The 14,615-nt window shown below is 42.7% G+C and overlaps 1 protein-coding gene across 20 annotated transcripts in view; it reads left to right on the forward strand.

Moving 5' to 3' along the window:
- Positions 1–14,615, forward strand: part of MAGI2 (membrane associated guanylate kinase, WW and PDZ domain containing 2) — a 593,450-nt gene that overhangs the window by 529,464 nt on the left and 49,371 nt on the right. For all 20 annotated transcript variants that reach the window (XM_083574937.1, XM_083574923.1, XM_083574920.1 and 17 more), the window contains one exon: positions 1,327–1,575. In XM_083574937.1, coding sequence (XP_083431063.1) covers positions 1,327–1,575 — 249 coding nt within the window. The remainder of the gene's footprint in view (positions 1–1,326; positions 1,576–14,615) is intronic.

Raw genomic sequence — 14,615 nt, forward strand, 5'->3', positions numbered from 1 at the left:
TCTGTGTACAAGGACAGGTTTTCTTTTTGTAAGACAACCTATATTTGATAACAGGTTCTTATTTGGGATTAATCTTCCCTGAATTAATCCCTCTAGTCCACAAACATCTTTTGAATAGGCTGTTCTCTTTTTAAAAGGGAAGTCAAGCAGTTAATCCCCATTACTCTGTTGGTTGCCTGCTTAAATTTTTCTAGTTTGAAGGCAAATACCTTAATATTGAATTAAATGTTGAATTAGACATACTTAATAGACATAGATAGATAAAGAAATGTCTGATTCATTTCCTTGGAATTCAACACCCATTATTAGTAATGATATAATTTTATCAGTATTAATGCGCTCCCAGTGTACAGCATGTGCACAACATAAGCAACCCACCCCCACAGAATATAGTTTTAGTCTCTCACTGGGGGAAGCAGAGATGCTGTGTGTGGCAGCAGTTGTGGAACTGCTTACACAATTCAGATTATTACTCAATTTCCATAGTTTCCAGTCAATGCTCTGATGGTACCTGGATTCTGAGCTTCAGGTGGATTCTTAGAGCAGCTTAAAGTAAAAGCTGAAATCCATAGCAATCAGACCTATGAAAACAACACCCACCATTTTAAAACTCCTTGAATAGCACCTAGAGCAAGGGCCACAATTAAAGTGGATTGATCTTAAATGCCTGGGAACATAAAAAGGTTTCACGTGGTTTGAAAAAGATGCAAGTGAACCTTCCTGGTAACTCCAGAGCTAGGATGTCGTCGCTGAAAAGGCCACCACTGTTTTCCTGTCTCAGGCTTTCTGAACCCTTCATTGCCAAAATGTTTCTACTTGCCTTTGCTTGCTGTTGTTATCAGTGATAACTGTGGTCACCGACTTGAATCATAAGAAGTCTGGTCTATGGGAAAACGTTATAGTGGTCCATGTACTGCTAAGGCAGAATTAGGGTGGATCAGGTCCAATTAGAACTGATTAAGTATTAATTTAAATAAATCCACAATAGACAAGACTTAAATTGAGTCAGGTCTTTATGGGCTAATAGCCGTAAATAAATAAATAAATAAAAAAAGAGTCAGGTCTCACTAGTAATTACCTGCTCTGATGTTATGGCTCTTATTTTGGATCATATGTACTAGTTTAAGAAAGGGTGCCTTGATTGTTTTGCTGCCTTATCAAAGTAGATCCCTGTTACTAGATCCAGTCCTCCTATACTGGGTGCAGTTTAGTTTAGCACGCCCCGTATTTTGTGTTCTAGAAAGCCAGAAAGATTTGAGTTTGGTGACTCTCTGTTTTGTCAGCAGACAACCTAGATTCTTAATCTTTGTGTGATTTCTGTTTCAGGAGAACCGTGCCCTGAGAATGGCAGAAGTCCAGGCTCTGTGTCTACGCACCACAGTTCTCCAAGAAGCGACTATGCCACATATGCTAACAGCAATCATGCTGGATCAAGTAGCAATGCTACACCTCCAGAGGGCTTTGCTTCGCACAGCTTGCAAACAAGCGATGTTGTCATCCATCGCAAAGAAAATGAAGGGTTTGGTTTCGTTATCATTAGCTCCTTGAACAGGCCTGAATCTGGATCTACAATAAGTAAGTTAAATTTTTTTCTGTCAATTGTTGTTCCAATTCCTTTACAAAAATCCTATAAAACTTCCTTTTGCCAACTGTACAGTGGTACCTCGGGTTAAGAACTTAATTCATTCTGGTGGTCCGTTTTTAACCTGAAACTGTTCTTAACCTGAGGTACCACTTTAGCTAATGGGGGCTCCCGCTGCCACCGCCTGATTTCTGTTCTCATCCTGAAGCAAAGTTCTTAACCCGAGGTACTATTTCTGGGTTAGCGGAGTCTGTAACCTGAAGCGTATGTAACCTGAAGCATATGTAACCCGAGGTACCACAGTACATGCAGCTAATCCATTGAGTTCCATTTATTCATAGACTTCAGCATTTGTAAAGTCTTATATCCTTGCGTGCTTTCGGTCAAGAGACCAATTATTTTACACAGTTCTCACTTTCAAATGTTTCCTGCCCATGATTTAGAGAGATTCTATTTGTATGGTTTTGTCTCCTTGTTAGGCTGTGCTCTGAAATAATAAAACTATCAATAAGACATTAAGCACTGTGTATATCAAACAACCAGACTAAAAAGGGTTCAATAATTTGCAGGAAATTTTAGATTCAGAATTGTGTTAGGGGTATAATTGTGTTTGCTCTTCACCCCAATACTTGTTGGGGAGAAATTCAATTCTGTTTCAATTTAATGAGAAACTACCTAAATTGCACTTCTCATACACAGACAGAAACACAATTATTTTTTGAAATTTGTATTTCTCTGACTTTTGCAATGCATTTCTACAACCAAATAATGTGTACAAAAATGCACCTATTGGAGAAATTGCTTGCAAAAATGTGTCTATTACTCAAAACTGCATACAAACAGACACACACATATATCAGAAGTTTGTACTAAAATGCTCACAGATTTCCATGAGGGGTTTAAAAAAAACAAAAAAAAAACACTAAATCACAGTCAATCACTAGACAAATGAGAAACTGAAACTAGGGTTGCCATATTTCAAAAAGTAAAAACCAGGACACCCTGAAAGTTGTTGAGTTTTTTTAGGAAAACCCAAAAGTTGCTGATATTTTTTTATTATTTTTTTACAAAAATGCCCCAAAAGGTGATTTTCACTTCCCTAAGATATAGGACAAAGCGACAGCTTTTGCAAATAGCAACCCTACCTGACATTCATTGAGGCATTCTGCAAAAAAGAAGAAGCATATTGCCAGTTGAATACATTGAGTCTTCTGGCATGATAAATGTTGACACGTGTTCCTACGGGTTACCTGTGAAGCAAATAAATAAATTTTAAACAGTATTGTTGAAACAGTATTTTAAACAATAGCCACTTGCTGGATAACCTTCAAATTTAAATTGTAACATGGGATGTGAGTGGCCCTCAAAAGAGGCTAAACAACAATCAGATAGATATTATTACTGTGACTATTATCTCATTTTACTTAATATGTTAATTTGAACAGCAGGTGTGGCTTGATTTCATTGTGGAAATTTGCTGTGGGTTTTTGTTTGTTTGTTTTTTTGCAGTTCCCTTGATGGAAGCACGATGTTTTGAGAAATTACTGGGGCTGTTGCTGCTCACAGAGCCATTTTAAGCCTTAAGCTACTTGAATTCCAAGAGGACTAGGCTGGTAGAGGCCACTGGATGCAATCAAGAGAAAGCTAAGTGAGCTTAAGTTCAGTTGAAACCAATGGGATTTAAATCCACAGTTAAGCACTTAAGTCCCATTGATTTCATGCTTAACTTTCTCTGGGTTGTGCCCACTGTATTTCAGCATTCACCTCCCTTCCATATAGAGCATCTGACTGGGTCTTTGTGCAGAGTTTTTCCGGATTTTTATTCCACTTTTCAAAGGACTGTCAAGAGCAAAGTGTGACTTTCTGGGTCAGCTGCCCATGGACTGTAGAAAATCGTCGTCACTGGGACATTTAAAACTGGGCCTGGCAGTTGGGAACAATTTGAGGTGAATAAACCCCCTCTACACACACAAATGGATAGGGGAAATTGAAGTGTGTTCATCTTTTAAGTTAAATAACTGTGAGCAGTAGCCAATCAGAGGATTAAGCTGGCAACCAGGACTAGCCAGTTAGAAGTGAGGGCTTTAGTGATGTAATTGGCTTTTAAATCAGAGAGGGAGAAGGGGCTTTAGCCATCCTGTCCCCAGTTTTCCTGGCCCTGTTGAATACAGAGGATAATAGTCTGGGTGAGCAAGCATAGGATTATGCTATAAGTGTATTATTAAATAATACAGGCATAGGCAAACTCGGCCCTCCAGATGTTTTGCGACTACATTTCCCCTCATCCCTGATCACTGGTCCTGTTAGCTAGGGATGATGGGAGTTGTAGTCCCAAAACATCTGGAGGGCCGAGTTTACCTGTGCCTGAAATAATATATACAGTGGTACCTCTAGTTGTGGATATGATCTGTTCCGGGGTGCCGTTCGCACCCGGAAAAGTCCACAACTAGAGCGGCACTTCGACGCAAGCGCAGAGTGCGATAGAGCGCTTCTGTGCATGTGCGAAGTACGCAGAACGCTTCTGCACATGCACAAAGCATGCAGAAGTATACACTTCCGGGTTTGCTGCGTTCGCAAGCTGAAAAGACACAACATCAATCTAACGCAACATGAGGTATGACTGTATTGTGGGAAGAGGTACAAAACTGAACCATATGGTTTTTAGACTTGTATTGATTTTTTAAAGTAATTGGTTGGTATTCAATTAAGTTTTACTCAGAGGAGATCTATTAAAATTAATGAGCACATGAAGCGGATCCCACCGCTACTACCAATTGTGGCAGATCCCATGGCTAACACCAATTGAAGGCCTTCAGACAAGACTTACCTGGAGATGCCAGGGATTAGACTTGGGACCTTTGGCGGGCAATGCCTGCACTGTGCAACTGAGCTATGGCCCACCTCATATGAGATGCCAGGAAGGAGATGTTGCGTTGCTTTCACAGTTGACTAAAATAGCAACTTGCTTTTAAATTCTGTTACTGCAAATACTACTGTCATTTAATGTACACTTGTTTTATTTGCAAAATAAAAATAATGTTTTTATTATTAGTTCCTTATGTAGCATCTCAGTGTTGCACAGCACTATAGAGAGTAATATAAGCAAAAATAACCCAGTAGGTCCCTGAGCCCTGGGAGCTGATCATTTATTGGACAGCCAATGCTGTTGACATTTTCACAAGCAAGCTTTCAGAGCAACCAGCCAACCAGCCATTCTTTTTTTTACCCTACATGGTGTGCCATAGCATTAAACAAAGGAAGCGAAGAATAAATATTTAAATATGTTCAGTAAAAATGTTAATGTATTCACTGCAAGCCAGCCAAGGGGAGAATTCATTGAAAATACCGGTGTGGAAAGAGAATTGTCTGTAATGTCAGGTAGGCATTGTCTCCCTGGTCTTAGGATTTCAAATAGAGTCCTGCAGTTTTATTTGCAATTGTTAGAGCTGCCATGAATAAGTACAGCCCAAGAAATACCCACATAGGAGGTAACCTTTGGGACAGAACAGTAAGCAAGATTAGTTTGTGCATTTTAAAAAAGTTTTATCAGCACCAGCTTTCTCCTTATATTATTGGAATTTTGTAGGCCTGGGCATTGGAAACAAGGTGATGTGCTGAGGGGACTTGAACTGGGAGATGCCTGGTTCTTTGCATCCCCATGGGAACTTGCCAGAGGAGGGAGATATGAGTTGCACTTCAGTGCAACCACTGCAGCCAGAGGTCAGGTGACTAAAGGGACCAATTGGCTTCTGCCTGATCCCATAAAGCATCTGACTCTGGCTTGGCTCCTCCATCTAAGCAACTCACTCAGGCATTGTTCCAGACTACCAGTCCCTGTTTACTCCTTAGCCTCTTCCCTGGCTTGACTACCTGCCCAGTTGGTACCTGCTTGCCTGTCTCCAGATCATGAGCCTTGACAAGTCCAGAGGGTCTGCCTCCCTCTCTAATTTCTTCCTTGGTAGCCTGGCACCAAGTCCAGTCACATAAATGCTCAATAATTTAAGAAGGTAGGTGTGACAGCCATGAGGAAAGTAGGTGAGCCAGAGCAGGTCTCCTTCAATGGCCAGCCCATTATGGGGAGCAGGCAAGATAGAAGAGCATATTGTCAATCAGAAAAAGTCATGTGGCTTTCCCTTGCAAGGGCCTGTCCTCAAGTGGCCACGATGTCCAGTCCTCAGCTATCACACTGGGTGTAGACTTCTCTCAGAGTGCTTGCTGCCACCACCTACTAAAAACATAAGATAAGCCTGCTGGATCAGGCCAATAACCCATCTAGTCCAGCATCCAGTGGCTGGACAGATGCTTGTACTACTACTACTACTACTACTACTACTACTACTACTACTATTACAGCCCAAGCTAGCCTGTAAGCTAGGCATGAGCGTAGCAGCACTCTGCCCACCTGCAACTCCCAGAAACAGGCATTCAGAGGCATACTGCCTTTGACAGTGGAGGCTGAACATTGCCACCATGGTTGGTAGCCATTGATAGCCCTGTCCTCCATGAAATTGCCTAACCCTCTTTTAAAGCCTTACCATTTGGTGGCCATCATTGCCTCCTGTAGGAGCATGTTCCATAGTTGAACTTTGCACAGTGTGATGAAGTGCCTCCTTTTCACTTTCCTGAATATTACAGGCGTAGAGAAAGCAGTAGGACTCTCCTTTTACATCCTGACTCAAGCACATCTACACCAAATATGTGGAATGAGATAAACAGAAGCAGCTGCAGGCCTGGCCTCCCAGCAGCCAGCATTGCATGCCATGTATTGGGATGGTGTGGGCATGGGGCACAGTAGCACTGAGGCTGGGACAGTGCCAGTGGGGCAGCACTACTCTGGCCTTGCTGCTGCCTTGCCCCAGACCTGCCCTGTCCTTGTACACAGCGCAAACACACACACACACACACACACACACAGGCTCCCTGGTGGCCACTCCTGCCTTGGGATCCATCAAGGCCAGAACCCAGAGAGTTAAACAGAAACATAGATTTAATTAAAGAACAGAACATTCAGAACAAGTAATATTTCTCTACAGAGTTCTTACACTTCTAGTTTCCTGATTAAACATCACTGTCTATCTTGAAGTGTCATAACAGCTATCCTAACTCTATTAAATACCATCTCTTGTTCCCCTCAGTCTCTCTTGTCTGTCACAGCCAGCCTCCACTCTGTCATTCTCCAGCAGACATTATCAGTCACTCAACTCTAACTCTGCCCAGCTATCCATTCCACTCCACTAATGTCAGTCATTCTTCCACTGCCTCGTCAATCACAAGAAGCAATCCCAGGGCCTCCACCTCCAAAACAAATCCTCCCAGGGCATAGACCGCTTCCAGCCATGCCTTTCCCAGATGCATAGCAACAAGGAGCTGTGCGGTCTAGCTCACCTGTTTCCTGCCACTGATATCGGTGGATTTGATATGGTTTATTTATTTAAAATAGTTTCCCAATACCTCTCCACTCTCAAGAGAGCCCTCAGGGCAGTTTGCAACAAATACCTTAACACAGTAAGAACCAAGAGCAGGAAAATCTTAAAGAAGAGCATTAAAGCATCATTTACAAATCCTTAGAAGCTTCATGAAATAAAAACGTTTCCCTCTGCTAAAAACTGTTAAAGACAGTCACACTTCCTTCAGGAAACTGGGCTGCTTCCACCAAAAAAGCCTTGTCCAACATGCCCAATATGGCAGCAGGGCAGAGAGCAGTGCTTCAGGTGATAACTGCAACTGGCAGGCAGGTTCATGTGAGAGGAAGCAGTCCTCCAGATATTCTGGTCCCTGCCTCTTTAGAACAGGGTTGGGGAACCTCAGGCCAGAGAGTCAAATGCATCCCTCCAAGTCTGACCCTTGGAAATCTCCTTAGGACACACTTCCTCTCCCCAGGTCATATCCCTTGCCACCCCTACTGCATAGTCTCCTTGAAATGTGAAGTGGCTGAAATGTGTCCTTGAATGTTGATAATGCATTTTGGTGGCCTGGATGGAGGATATCAGGGAGTGTGTGCAGAAGCTAGCCCACTGTACAAACTGGCATTCGTTTCTCTGTCTGCTTTTGCCTCTGGCATGGGACCCTCATTAGGTTGCCCAAAAGAGCATGCTGGGCTGAAAACAATTGGTGGGGCAGCCCAGGCAGGGCGACATTGCTCTCTTGGCTTCCCAAGGCTGCGTGTCACTACCAAGAGGTACAAGGCAGCAGGGAGTTCAATGCAGTGTGAGCACAGCAACAGGCACTTCAATATGGCTCTGCCATTGCACTTGAGAACTCCTTACCCCTCCAAAAAAAGTCCTGCATGTACACAAATAGCCCTTACACTGGTTTTAACCCTTGAGTGAGGGATATACAGTTATGGGACAGTTTCCATCCTCACTTCCTCATATCTAGCATAGCTTTGACAAAAATGTTTCAATGGAAGTATGGCAGGGCCAGCCCACCCGTGAGGCAGACTGAGGCAACTGTTTTGGGTGGTGGAATCCTGCAGGGTGCCGCCAGAGAAGGAGAAGCAGCAGCGGCTTCTGGCAAAATCTTGCAGAGCTCTCATGAGATCTTGTGAGAGTTCAGTGAGATCTTACTGGAAGCCTGAACCCTGGTAAGCGAAGCTTTGGCAGGGCATTGAGACAGCACCTTCCCATTTCATCTCAGGCGGCAAAACGGGACAGGCCACCCCTGAACTATGGCATAAAGCCTTTATTCAAGGAACATAAGGTCCACAGGAAGGGAACATCAGGCAGTATTTTCTCACATCATCTTCCTCTGATAGCTGTGTACGTCACATCTTCTGGCTGCCCCACAACTCCTGGAGTTTCACTGGTGAGGACACATGAGGAAAAGGCCGCAGGAGTGATTGATAGTGGGTGTTAGATGGCAAAAAGGCATCTGAAGGGAAACAAGCTAAGCATACTGAGTTATGTGTTATATCTCCCAATTAAATCATGGCATGCTGGGAGTTAAAGCTGAATTAAAGCTCTTGCACCTATGGAGAATTGTGGGCACAATAAATATTCATGTGATCAGCTGTGTAACATATTGGAAAGGACAGCTGGCTCAGGAGGGTTTGTCGGCTTAGTTTTCTATCGGTTTCTGTTTACATTACAAAACTATTGTAAGAAGTTATTATCTGCCAGAGGTTATAGTACAGATACAATACAGGTTTGGAGTCCCCAACACACACACACACACACACTCACCTGTTCGCATCTGACATTTACCCAGTGTACAAAAAGAAATGTGAGAAAACAGGCAAGTGACTTTTTACAAAATACAGTCTCTCAGCTGTTAAGGGAAATACATACAGAACAGATGAAAAGACACCGTACTTGTAAAAGTGAGAAACATTATTTGTCACTGACACCAGCTTGTAACGATCAGTGCTTTCTGGGGGCATGCTGTGATATTAGCCGGAGCTCAGTATGAGTTTAGTGATTTTCTGTCAAGAGAAATAATTTTTGTTTTAAAAAGATGAAGAAACAGAAAGGTACGGTGTTTTCTTCAGCACCCAGTGTTTCTTCTAACTTTCTGCATGCAAATTTGGAGGGAAACAAGAATATATTAACAACTCAGCATTTTTTATATTGTAATATTTTATTGTTTTGTTCTTACTTTTCTTGTAGTTCCCTTCAATAAAACCATGCAGAGATTTTGGGGTGAGGGTTAAAATAGCACATTGAAACCTTGGGAGATTTTCATCCCATGATCTAAAGCAGTGAGAGGGTGCTCTACTCTTCAGTGAAGGACACAGCTCTGTACAAATATCCCTTGGTCCTTATGGAGCTCCACAAAAGTGGCCTTCATAAGGAAGAAGCTTCAAAAGATCATTGGACTGAAGTGTCTGAGGGCATGTGATGCAGCCATCTTGCTGGTGCTGAGCAGCTCTGGGCCTGGTCAGTGGCTACATGGGAGAGATTGTCTGGGAATCATATGTATGGCCCTTTCAGTTCCATGATAGAAGTTGGGTGACCTGTATAGATGAAATTACATACATAGACATAGATATGTATTATGTCTGTGTGTATGTGGTACATATCTATATCAATAGGTAGATGATAGATGATGATGATGATGATAGATAAATAGATAGATAGATAGATAGATAGATAGATAGATAGATGATAGATAGATGATAGATAGATGATAGATATATTCACACCAAATATATGTAATTAGCTGCAGCATAAAATGGGATATTCCACTTTTTCTGTTATTGAAGAATAGGTAGTAACATTTCGCCTGAACTTCCCCATTTCAAAACAGCCTTTTGTTCTGGCTTCTGATTCCAGTCCAGCGAGCCCCTTTGGACATACAGAAGGGCATGACTTTACCAATTGGTTTTTCTCATGCCCTGCCTCATTCTGTACTTTATTTACTTCAGAAATTGCTTCTGAAGCTCTTCTGAATTTCAGAAGCCGCTTGAGACGCCATGTGGGGTGGCAGCGAATGTGCTGTCAGGGAATGAAAGGATTAGAGTCTCTTGGGGTCTGCGGAACTGACTGCAAGTTCCTTTCGATTGGAGACCACACCTGGAAATGGCAGCTCATAGGCAGCTAAAGGTCTCTAAGTCTATAATGGTTTGTAGAACTGTGGGAGACATGATTAATACTGAAGAGAGGTTCATTAGCGTTATGGTAATTAATATATGCACTGACTGTTAGTGTTTGAGGCTGCAAGTTATACCATCAGTGTTCCTCCCATTCCAAGTGTGAAAGGATGCACGTGGCAGGGAAGAGGCCAGGCGGAACCCCTCATGCAGAGAATTTGTTTAAAAATGCTCTGTGCATCTTTGAAATGGGAATAAGTTGTTGTTGTTGCTTAGTCATTTAGTCGTGTCCGACTCTTCGTGACCCCATGGACCAGAGCACGCCAGGCACTCCTGTCTTCCACTGCCTCCCGCAGTTTGGTCAGACTCATGTTTGTAGCTTCAAGAACACTGTCCCACCATCTCATCCTCTGTCGTCCCCTTCTCCTTGTGCCCTCCATCTTTCCCAACATCAGGGTCTTTTCCAGGGAGTCTTCTCTTCTCCTGAGGTGGTCAAAGTATTGGAGCCTCATCTTCACGATCTGTCCTTCCAGTCAGCACTCAGGGCTGATTTCCTTAAGAATGGATAGGTTTGATCTTCTTGCAGTCCATGGGACTCTCAAGAGTCTCCTCCAGCACCATAATTCAAAAGCATCAATTCTTCGGCGATCAGTCTTCTTTATGGTCCAGCTCTCACTTCCGTACATCACTACTGGGAAATCCATAGCTTTAACTATATGGACCTTTGTTCGCAAGGTGATGTCTCTGCTTTTTAAGATGCTGTCTAGTTTGTCATTGCTTTTCTCCCAAGAAGCAGGCGTCTTTTAATTTTGTGACTGCTGTCACCATCTGCAGTGATCATGGAGCCCAAGAAAGTAAAATATCTCAGTGCCTCCATTTCTTCCCTTTCTATTTGCCAGGAGGTGATGGGACCAGTGGCCATGATCTTAGTTTTTTTGATGTTGAGTTTCAGACCATATTTTGCGCTCTCCTCTTTCACCCTCATTAAAAGGTTCTTTAATTCCTCCTCACTTCCTGCCATCAAGGTTGTGTCATCTGCATATCTGAGGTTGTTGATATTTCTTCCAGCAATCTTAATTATGGGAATAAGTAGGAGTAAACAAATGACAATGTAAATGGCACTGAAACTACATGTAAACATGCAGAAGTCCCCTACTCTTACGGTAGCTTCTTTTAAAGCCGAAAGCAGCCTGGGATGGTAGGGAAGGGCTTGCTTAATCCTTTCCCATCCAGCCATTTTACTGCTCAGAATTCATTTCCTTAGCTTTTTCTGCTCTTACAGGAATAGCTGCGGCTACCATTATCTTTTCTCCGGCAGAGTGAAAAGCAGCTGGGAAGTGGGGATATTGACTGGAAAAATTGCCAGAGGAGAAAGAATTGAACTGCCCTTCCTGCCCCCTTTAATCTATTCCTGCTGATCCTCTGCTCAATACTGCAAATCTCTGAGGCTGCTTTTAGTTTTGGTTTTGGGTTTGTTTTTTTTAACAATCCAAGGGAACAATACATGTGCAGACACAGGAAATAGAAAAGGAGGGGGGAACAACAGTAAATAAAAGGGGTAGGAAGATACATTGCAAAAAGTGGGTTTTTTAATAAAAAGAAGAAGCAGCAGCAAAGAACCATATAATTTTTGCAGTTAATGGATGGATGAATTGGCCATCAACAAATGCAGAGCATGAAACAAAAGTTTTACAAACACCAGTAACTGGGGTATTTCATTCATCTTAAAACATATGCAAGGAAATGTTAACATGGTGGTATTTACAAACAAGTGATTTCTCCCATGTGCATTTGAGAGGTGATCAAAACCAGTTCTGTACCAATGCCTAGGGTTGCCATGTTTAAAAAAGTAAAAACCAGGACATCCTGTTTGTTTGTTTTTAGGCAAACCATCCAGATATATGGCAGCCCTAGCAATGCCTCCGTATAAATTTTCATTGACTCTTAGAACTCATTAGCACAACCTTTTGATCTGCACATTTGAATGGTCCAGGATGAATTGTAAAGCTTGTGAGATAATACTCATTTGCTGCTGCTGGGCTGAACACTGCACTTCATTATGTGACTGTAACTGCCTCCTAAAAACTGGAAATAGCCAATCCAAGCTGTACTCAGTACATACCTGACTACAGTCATACCTCGGGTTGAATGTGCTGCAGGTTGAGCACTTTCAGGTTATGTTCTGCAGCAACCCAGAAGTAATGGAGCGCATTACTTCCGGGTTTCGCCGCTCGCGCATGCACAGACACTCAAAACGACGTCATGCGCGGAAGCGGCAAAACGCGACCCGCGCATGCACAGATGCGCCGTCGCGTCTTACGTTCCATTCAGGATGCGAACGGGGCTCTGGAACGGATCCCGTTTGCATCCTGAGGTACCACTGTATAGTGGTCAGGTTTTCCCCAGTCCTTTGAGTTCACAGTAGTACAGGACAAAGGGAGCCCTGGCTGACTAAAATCTGTGGCTACTACAGGCTATTTTGCCTGACCAGTAAATCTGTTTCAACTTAGATCCTAGAATTAATAAATCAATAGGGTTTTTTAGAGTTTACATATTGTTGTTTTCTTTTAAATTGAATAATTTGCAAATATCCAGACTGTCTTGCTGTTCCTTAAGTGTGACTGTAAAGCAGAGCATTAAATCAAATTACAATTTGCTTAATTAAAAGGGCTTCAAATACTAAAGCACTAGAAATTAATGAGAAGGAATTAATTCTGTACTAAAAGCCATGCATCGTTATTTTGTTTCTTGAAAAAAGCCCTATGAAAGCACTTTTTGCTTGAAAATAAAACTATAGTTCATCAGCAAGTTTCAGAAGTTGTATTCCTGATATTGGCTCAGGAAGTGTTTTAGCATGGGGCAGTGGTGAATTATGTGGCAACGGTTAACATCAACAGGTTTAGATGTAAAAATGGATGGACTTAGAGCTGAAGTTCAAAATTATATTTTCTGAACTTAGGTTGAATCCAGACATTCCCTTCTTCCAGCAGAGAAGCTCTTTCTATTAGAGGAAAGGAACATTTGGATCCAGCCCCTTGTGAGGAAATCTCTACCCTAGTGAAAAAATCTCCATTCATTTTTCCATGTTTTTGTTTGCATTCTAAGGACCAAAGGTGCAATCCTGTTGTGCCTACACATGTAAACAGCACGAAGAGGTGCCACGTAGAAGCTAGAGTAGTCCTGACCTCTCCTGCAGCATTACTGCTTTGCACGCCTGCCCCACTATGGCTGGGAGCTTCTCACGTCCTTCCAGGTCTCTCCTAAAAGTATCTAGCAGCATCACCTGCGGACCTGGCACACAGGCTGCTGGAATAAACAGGAGCATGCAGAGCCCTGGAGGAAAATAAGTTGCTCGATGCTCCCAGGTTAGGCATGGAAAGCCATTCTGTGGTGGGTGTGGCCTGGTTGTGATGCAACACACTGCATACTGCAAAGGTGACCCTGGGTTTTCTGTTCACAAATCAGTGCTTCAGATATATAAGAGAAATTAACAAATCTTAGGTTGTGCCTGCAATGTCTAATTACCTTTTGCCTTCAATATGCTTTTTCTCTCAAACTAGCTTTGGGATGCTTGCCTCTTTGTGCAATATTTACAAGCATTCCATATTTGTTTAATTTTACCTCCTAATTTTCATCATCTCATAAGAGGACTCAGCAGAGGACAATCATAAGCTTTTTCATTGGACAACTTTGTGTCCAACATAACCAGTCCTGGATGGGGTTACAATCCCTGTGAAAGAGCAGCTGTCTAGTTTGGGAGTGCTCCTTTATCTCATCCCGAGGTACTACTTCCGGGTTAGTGGAGTTTGTAACCCGAAGAGTTTGTAACCCGAGGTACCACTGTGTGTGTGTGTGTGTGTGTGTGTGTGTGTGTGTGTGTGTGTACAGTGGTACCTCGGGTTACAGACGCTTCAGGTTACAGACTCCGCTAACCCAGAAGTAGTACCTCAGGCTAAGAACTTTACCTCAGGATGAGAACAGAAATTGCGCAGTGGCAGCGGGAGACCCCATTAGCTAAAGTGGTGCTTCAGATTAAGAACAGTTTCAGGTTAAGAACGGACCTCCAGAACGAATTAAGTTCGTAACCCGAGGTACCACGTGTGTGTGTGTGTTTGTGTGTGTGTGTGTTGGCAATGAGAAAGGGTGGAGTAGAAATTTCCTAAACCAAAAAGTAAAAAAATGTAAAGACTTCTGAATCTCTGCTCTTCCAATTGACCTTTAGTCAACTAAACGGACGGCAAAGGGGAAATGCAGGGAAGAAAGACATTGTCTCCTGGTTAATCTTGAAAAGAAGACTTATCCCTAATGAATGTCATGACTTCCAAAATGATGGTGGATACTTTACTTTGTTATCGGCATAAGCTCCAATAATGCTGATTTAGCTGTTGAGATTTTAGACAGAAACCCAAGCAGACTGAAGTGGACGTGCATTCGGGGGGGGGGAGCTGGATGTTGCAGCTGCTTACAAAGCACAGTAAGACCGTCTAGACATTTCCCAGTGGAGCC

This window comes from Podarcis filfolensis, assembly GCF_964270895.1.
Source record: "Podarcis filfolensis genome assembly, chromosome: 10".
In the NCBI taxonomy this organism is placed as follows: Eukaryota; Metazoa; Chordata; class Lepidosauria; order Squamata; family Lacertidae; genus Podarcis; species Podarcis filfolensis.